At 42.1% G+C, this 7,500-nt stretch overlaps 1 protein-coding gene across 2 annotated transcripts in view; it reads left to right on the top strand.

Annotated features, from left to right (window-relative positions):
- LOC137999768 (centrosomal protein of 135 kDa-like) overlaps nucleotides 1-7,500 on the top strand; it is a 43,223-nt gene that overhangs the window by 17,729 nt on the left and 17,994 nt on the right. For both annotated transcript variants that reach the window (XM_068845674.1, XM_068845675.1), the window contains exons 13-15: nucleotides 1,862-2,016; nucleotides 5,864-5,919; nucleotides 6,947-7,115. In XM_068845674.1, coding sequence (XP_068701775.1) covers nucleotides 1,862-2,016; nucleotides 5,864-5,919; nucleotides 6,947-7,115 — 380 coding nt within the window. The remainder of the gene's footprint in view (nucleotides 1-1,861; nucleotides 2,017-5,863; nucleotides 5,920-6,946; nucleotides 7,116-7,500) is intronic.

The following is a 7,500-nucleotide window of genomic DNA, read 5'->3' on the forward strand; positions in this document are numbered from 1 at the left end:
TTTTGAACAAGGTTACTTAAGCAGTGTTTTAAATTTACGGCGTTTACACGGCGCACGCACCCGACTTAACGGTCCAATTCAATTCTTTAAACCCTGTTCCCCTCAGGATAAGAAACAGGGTAAATAAATTACTCGATTTCTTTTGCTATGTGTTACTGCGCTTGTTGTGTACCGGTACCTTAAAAATCTTACACAACATTCTCAGCCAAACTTTTTTAGCTAAAATGGCATCCGTTGGTCACTCGCTCTCAAGTGTTACTTTCCCGCCTTCAGCACGGGCTGCATGGATTCGCTCTAGGCTGTGATTGGCTCATTTTACTTTTTTCCTTTCTAGCCATTGGCTAATCTTGACTGCACGTCACTCAGTTAAAACCCGTTGTTCTCTCGTTTTGAACCAACGTACTCGCAATGAAGCGATCTAGTTTTCGATTTTTACTCGGGGTTACTCGGAAGAAGTCCACGTGTTGCTTTGCAGGAGTCGAACTTACAACCTTCCGGTAACTACTTCGGATGCTCCACCATTGAGCTATATGCGACTCCCGGAAGGAAGGCCATTAAACTAGATTGATAACCTCTTGCTAACCGAGCGCGCGGGCCGTACTGGGGATTAGAGAATGTTAGGGATTTTGATTACTGCGCAGCCCGCCGTGCTCAACTCGTCCCGGCAATTTGGTCTGCTTCGACTTTACATCAAAAAGTCGTAGCGGAAAGTACGAGTTTGTCAAGAGGAAATTGCCTTTGCCTCTCGCCTTTTACTGTAAAGGACTTCCTCTAGAAAAAGTGGAAACACCAGCAACTCATTCAAAACTGGCGCCGAAATGAGATCTTCATCTCATAATAGTATTTTTCGCAAACTGGAACTCATATTAGGCGCTTGCCTAAATACCTAGAGCACGACTTCGAAAACGAGTACAAGTTGTAGTTCTCGTACTTGGACTCGTTGCCGATGCTTGTAACATTCTCTGATATTGGCCCGAGGTCGTGGCAGTAAGGACCGAGTGCGGCGACGCCCGTACAAACACGAACGAGGGCTACAATTCTCCAGTACGGTCCCGAGAAAATGAGGTTAGTAAGTTGTTTATTGCATGGCATCAAGAGAAAATGAGGGGACAGAGAGGGAGGCTCCCGGTCCAGCCCTTGGGATATGTCATGTCCACGAAAGTTATTTTTAGACCAGTGGAAGTCTTCCGAGACGTCTGCATGCAGGTCAACCTCGGTCTGATATTTGAAAGGAAAGAAAAGATTTCATGTAATGGCGGACGAAGTGGACTTGACGTTTGTGTATGCGGACGTCTCGGAAGACAGACTTCCGCTAGAACAAAGACTTTCGCTCGTCTAAAAATAGCTTTCGTGGACATGACATATCCCGGCCAACGCCCTGAGCCTCCCTCTCTGTCCCCTCATTTTCTCTTGATGGCATCGTTTCTTTGAGCGATCGGACACTTCTCCGCTTGGTGAATGTTCGTAATCTTCGTCTTCCATCAGCGAACTTTGAACGGTAACCTTTTACATGTTAAACTAAATTTGCGCTTGCTATAATTGTACTGTTGTGATGAAAAAAAAAAATAAATAAATTCCGCTTTTTAAAAACTTTTTGTGTTTCGCTCAACTTGAATTTCCCAGGAGAGAGAAAGCGGATCGTTTCCATGATAATGGTCGTACTGTAAAATCTCGACCAAAAACCAGCCAATAAGAATGCTCCATATAGCCTGAAAGTTACTTGACATATACTAATGTGACATACATGTACTTGTAGTTTTTGATCGTTGAAATGCGGTCTTATTTACTCTTTTTTTTATTAAATCACAGATCCGCTGGAGCTTTTTAGTATTTTTTTTTTTATCTTTGTGATATTAATTAGAGGAAATTGAGAAAAGGAACGCGGAGCATAATATGGAAGCTGCAGAGATAAAAGCAACGGTGAAATCCCTGGACCGCGAGCGAGATGATTTACAACAACAGGTGGACGAGAAAACGGAGGAAATTATGAATCTGGAGGCCAAAAGAATACACCTGGTAAGGTTTTGTATGCACACACTGGGGAACATTTGATGTCGATATTGGTATCGGTGGTGTTATCGATACGGATGTATCGCAAGGATAGTAGTGCAGGGCTCGTGCCTCCTCGGCGTCTTTGCTTTTTTATTTTAGTATCAGTATGGGGCCGATTGAATGAGAAAATTCGCCCCGATGCGAGTACCATACCGGGATGAGCACTCAGTTGATTTCATATCGTGTTTACATGATGCCTATGTGATTTAAAATCTTGTTTACATGAAGTCACACTTGACACTAGTTAAATACATGTGTGAATGGATTAATGAAATTTACGCATGCACTGCTCCCTCCAGTCCACTGACAGGCCTATTTCGTACCGAAATGAAATTCTCGCCGCGGTACAGAATACCGGGGTGACGGTATGACATTTTCTGGTGGTATCATGTAAACGAATGCATATTCGTCAGAATTATTCGTTTACTTACAGTAGCAAACCAGAACCTTTGCCGGCTGCAAGAAGTAAAACGAAACCATTTCAGTCGAAAAAGGAAAAGCGAAAGCCGAGGTTTCTTATTGAATTTTTTTTTGTCTGCGTCGTTGACGGCTTTCTCTTGTGGTCTTTTAAGTAAAACCTCGGCCCCTGTTGGATGTGGTTAAATCCCTGGAGTACCCCAGGCATTACAATTTCAGAGATGAGTCAAACTGGCATTGCGGCCATGAACCGCACCGGGACCCCACCTCTACGCAACAAACGACGAAAAGTTTCCGATCGTTAAGCTTTTCCCTTGAAAGTGGATTTTTGTGCGTGTCGTCAGAAAGTAAACAGACTGTTTGCAAATAAGTTGAACAATGCTGCTTTCAATTTCCGGTAGGCTTGTTATTTACATTTGTTTCAAAGGACGCCGTTTTTTTTTAGAGCTGGTGCAGAATCTTTAGTTGTTGCGGAGTATTCATGCTCTTATCTTCATTGTGTGATCTGTAAGAAATTTGAATTTAATCATCATCAGTTTAGGATACAAAATAAGTGTAAGAAATATTTCGATTGCAAGCTAGATTTCACCGCTGATTTGAAAAAGTAATTCCCTAGTGGAATAATTCGTTGAAGCTGCAATCAAATCTTGGGCGCTTGTTTGTTTCCCTGTTCTTAACAAGAATGGCTTGGCTTGGTGCGTTTCACTCGCTGAATTATCTCAGAACGTACATTGACGGTGATGAGGTGAGAAAGTGATCTATGACATCGTAACTTATGGCATGCTTTTGTTTGCGTGATATAGTGGTGTCTCGATTGATCTCAGCAACAATCATTGAGAGCTATTGAAGTCTATACCGCTCGCATTTTGATGGTAGTGCTCTGTTTTAGAGCTTTTGCCAGTAGATTATATGTCTATTTGCTGATATGAGATCCATTACTCAGTCGTCAATCCAAAGTTTTTCGGTACATGACTAGAATTTCAAATGAATGTTTATGTAAATTGGCAGAGGACCTTGTGACATTTTTGTAGAAAAAAAAACTTGCTTTTAGTGGGCAATATAGGTCAATGTTATTTGTTTCTTTAACAATCGTTCTCCATTTCGGGTTTTGTGTTCGATAAGTATGCAGCCGAGAGTCACTGCGCAGCTATTAACGTGATTTGCAAAGAGTCGTTCAGATCGTATCGTCGAAACAAGCTAATGGGTTTTTCGTAGGGAACACTTCGCCTAATATTCTGTATTTTACACCAGGATTGTCGGCATTTTGATTTCTTTGCGCAAGTTTTCACTTTAGACGGGGAAGGCCGTTCTCTTATCGCTAAGGCTACCTTCATCATCAGTGTTGCATTTATTCTGAAAGTAGTGTTAAAGTTTGAAAGAAGACCCCGTCCATCTCCTTCCTAGGGTCATTCAAACGAGGTTAATAAGCCTTCTCATGAACGTTACCTTTTCTTGTGGTTAGGAGTCATCCTCCTTCCTAGGGGACGGAACATCCTGGGAATGAGTTTGGCGATGCCCTCTTTCAAAAAGGTCGGCAGTAGATTCCATCCACCAAAACCACCCTGGCAGAGAGAGAGAGACTGAGGTTGAATTCAAACACACTTCGTGACGCCTTGTACATAGTAGTACTTCGTGTCAAGCCAACTTCACATTAACATTTAGAATATCTATACAGAAAGTATCCCAAACATTCATAAAAGCTAACCATAGCCCTAATTAGGACTAAAGAATAGTTTCTAGGCCTAAGTTTAGCTTTAATGAATGTTTGGGATACTTTCTGTATAGATATTCTAAATGTTAATGCGAAGGTGGCTTGACACGAAGTACTATGTACAAGGCGTCACGAAGTGTGTTTGAATTCAACCTCGCTCTCTCTCTCTCTCTGCCAGGGTGGTTGTGATGGATGGAATCTAATGCCAATCTTTCAAAAAGAGGCTTAGCGTTAAAGCCTGATTTTTACTAGCGACACAAGCGCAAAGGCAAGCATAAGTAACCTGGCCCCAGTGAAAAGAAACGTCGACATAAGCATCAAAATCAACCGCGGCATCCGCCATTTTGTTCGAATGCTCAGACGCGGGGAATTTGGAACTAGTGCTTCAATTGGCCAAATTTCCTTGTGCTTATGCTGCGTTTCCTTTTCACACGACACAAGCGTACGCAAGCATACAGCTGTTTCGAGAAAGGTTGTCCAAAAGAAGCGTAAGAGCGTTCGCGACAATGCCGAAAGGTAGTATGGGACAGTATTCAGTATGTTGTGAACGCCCAGAATCGAAGATGCCACGACCGGACAGCGAAGAACAAATATGGCGCGCTATTTGAATGAAAGAGTTCTTAGGATATAGCGTTGATGAAGTGGCAGTACGCGCAGACTTATGTTGAAGCTGTCTCCCGCTATCACGATACCAAAGCACGTCCAAAAATAAAAGGGTTCATTAGCAAAAACGATGGCTCTGCACGTGCTCCACGATTTTTTGTACATTTCTTAAACTTTCTCTGCAAAACATGACATAAAATAAGCAAGGTCAAGGTCTTCAGAATCTTGCTCTCTTTGTGAATCCTAACCGTTTAATTTGTTACTAATTCATGGCCTGGATCATTTGACTGAATTTTGAAACTCAATAATAACTCAATGTCAGTAACACAGTATGAGCATGTATTTCTAGGTGACGTTTTCGATAGCATTGCCGTCATGTTTTCGTTGACTCAAACTGACAGTTTACCATAATCCCTTTGTGCATTGTCGCGTACACTTTCATGCTTCTTTTGGACAACCTTTCTCGAAACAGCTGTAAGCGCAAACACAAGAAAAAGGAAAAAGTTTGATCTTTGTGCTTATGGTTGCTTACTTAAAATCAAGTAAAGCTATGATCCTCGCAGTTATGGACGCAATTTTGAGCAATTGCGTAGAGAAGCCTGAAAAAATCCGGACTTCAACCGGGTTTGAACCCGTGACCTCGCGATACCGGTGCGACGCTCTAACCAACTGAGCTATGAAGCCAGTGATGTTGGGAGCTGGTCATTTGTGGGTTCTAATTTTCGTTCATTGGAACTTAAAATGTTGCTCATCGTATACTTTATTTTGAGAAGTGACGCGAAAGGAAGGTAGGTATCGGGTATATCCCCAACTATCTATCTAGTTTCGAGACGATATTTTTGAGACCTTTTCAAAAATATAGAATGCAAAGGCTTCTTGAGCCAATGCCCGTAGCGAATTGTCTTTGAGACGGGAATTTTGCTGACTATTGTGTGACTTATTGTCCACAGACGTGCCTATACTGCGGACGATTCAAGTCTGTTTCTGCATAATTGAGTTCAAAAGAAAAGGTCCTACAGTGCTAGAGAGGTATAGTAACGTATAAAGCACAAAGTATAAGCAGCATATTTTTCCTTTCAGGAAAAGGCAGAGAGCGAGCTTAAGATGAACATGGAGGATGTTGAAGCACGACTTAGGTATTGTATTGTTTCTGTCACGTTAAGGAAAAAAATATTCCCTTTGGTGCAGTAAATGTCCAATTGATCGCACTTTAGGACAGGTCCTCCACAATCTTTCACCACTTCATTAAAGACACAAGGTAATTTAGGCGAATAAAAGTGATCTACTAATTGGGCGGACTGTAAATCAAATTCAGATTGCGGTAGATCAAGCCAAATGTAAGTAAATGATATAGTTTTTAATGAGAGGGAAAACCGGATTACTCGGAGCAAAAGCTCTCGGAGCCGAGTAGAGAACCTACTGACTCAACCCATGTATGACGTCGATTCTGGGAATCAAAACTGGGCGTCATTGGAGAAAAGTGAGTCGGCTCACCTCTGCACCAATTCTGCTCCTCAAGCGGTACGAATGGACGATTACCTAGCTTTTTTTGGTTGCTTTAATAGGAAAAATGGGGTTAGTTTCCAAAAAAACTTTGGTGCTACGTCCGCAAGGAATGAAACACGAAGAATTTGGTTTTAAGCAAACGAGATGAAATAAGGAAATTAACCACCGCAAGCGAGCTGGTGTCCGAGTGAACAGCGTGAAACGTCGACATTAGCATCAAAATTAACCACGGCCTCCGCCATTTTGTTGACATGCTCAGACGCGGGGAATCTGGAACGAGTGCTTTAATTGGACAGACACGGCCAGACCTAGCAGATTTCCATGTGCTTATGCTGTTTTGTTTTCACACAACACAAGCGAGGGCAAGCGCAAGGAAAAGAAAATTTTTTTATCCTTTTGCTTTTGCTTTTGCTTATGCTAGCGTCAACCCCGTTTTGGCGGTGAAATAACAGCGCTTGTGCTTGCATCGCTAGTGAAAACCAGGCTTTAGCCCTTTAGTCGTGACGAATCAGGAAATTCAGTGTGAGTTGTAAGTGGTTTATAGCAGATGGAGGGGCTTTGCCATTGACGGAAGCATGGCGGCATGAATACTCGAATAATGCACTTGTGACAGTGGTTTCAAAATGAACTAACTGTTCACATCTTTGTTATGTCCAGCCACACATTAGAACAAGGGAGTCTAAAGGACAGAGAAATAAAGAGTTTGAGACGACAGTTAGATTCCAGAGATGACGAGTTAGCTGAAATGACCCGAGGCAGGGAAGTGGCTTTGAAAGAAAACAGGCGTCTTCAAACAGATTTGAATACTATGACAGAGGAACACCAAGTATGTTGAAGAAGCTTGCATTTCAAATTGGCTCACGTTCGTACCTTTTTCTTGTTATGAAAGTGAATTTGCAAAATGTCATGTTGAGTTACTTGCACAATCTCTCCTGTATGCTTTCTGAAAGAATTTAGTTAATTTACTGTATTTGCACGGTTTTCAGACTAAGCATTTTTCTCAAATGGTAAGCATTTCTTAGAGGGATCTTTTTATGTTCATCATTTTCTTAATGATCAGCTAAGAATCAGCAATGAATATCGAAAAGTCGACTCAGCTAATTACATCTGGCTATGGTGTTGTGCTCCTCCGGACATCAAACATGGACCGTATAGCGCCTGCCAGGGGCGTCTTGTGTAACTATACTTTCGGCCCGATGTCGCGAGCCACT

The sequence above is a fragment of the Montipora foliosa genome, chromosome 4 (genome assembly GCF_036669935.1).
Source record: "Montipora foliosa isolate CH-2021 chromosome 4, ASM3666993v2, whole genome shotgun sequence".
Taxonomy (NCBI): domain Eukaryota; kingdom Metazoa; phylum Cnidaria; class Anthozoa; order Scleractinia; family Acroporidae; genus Montipora; species Montipora foliosa.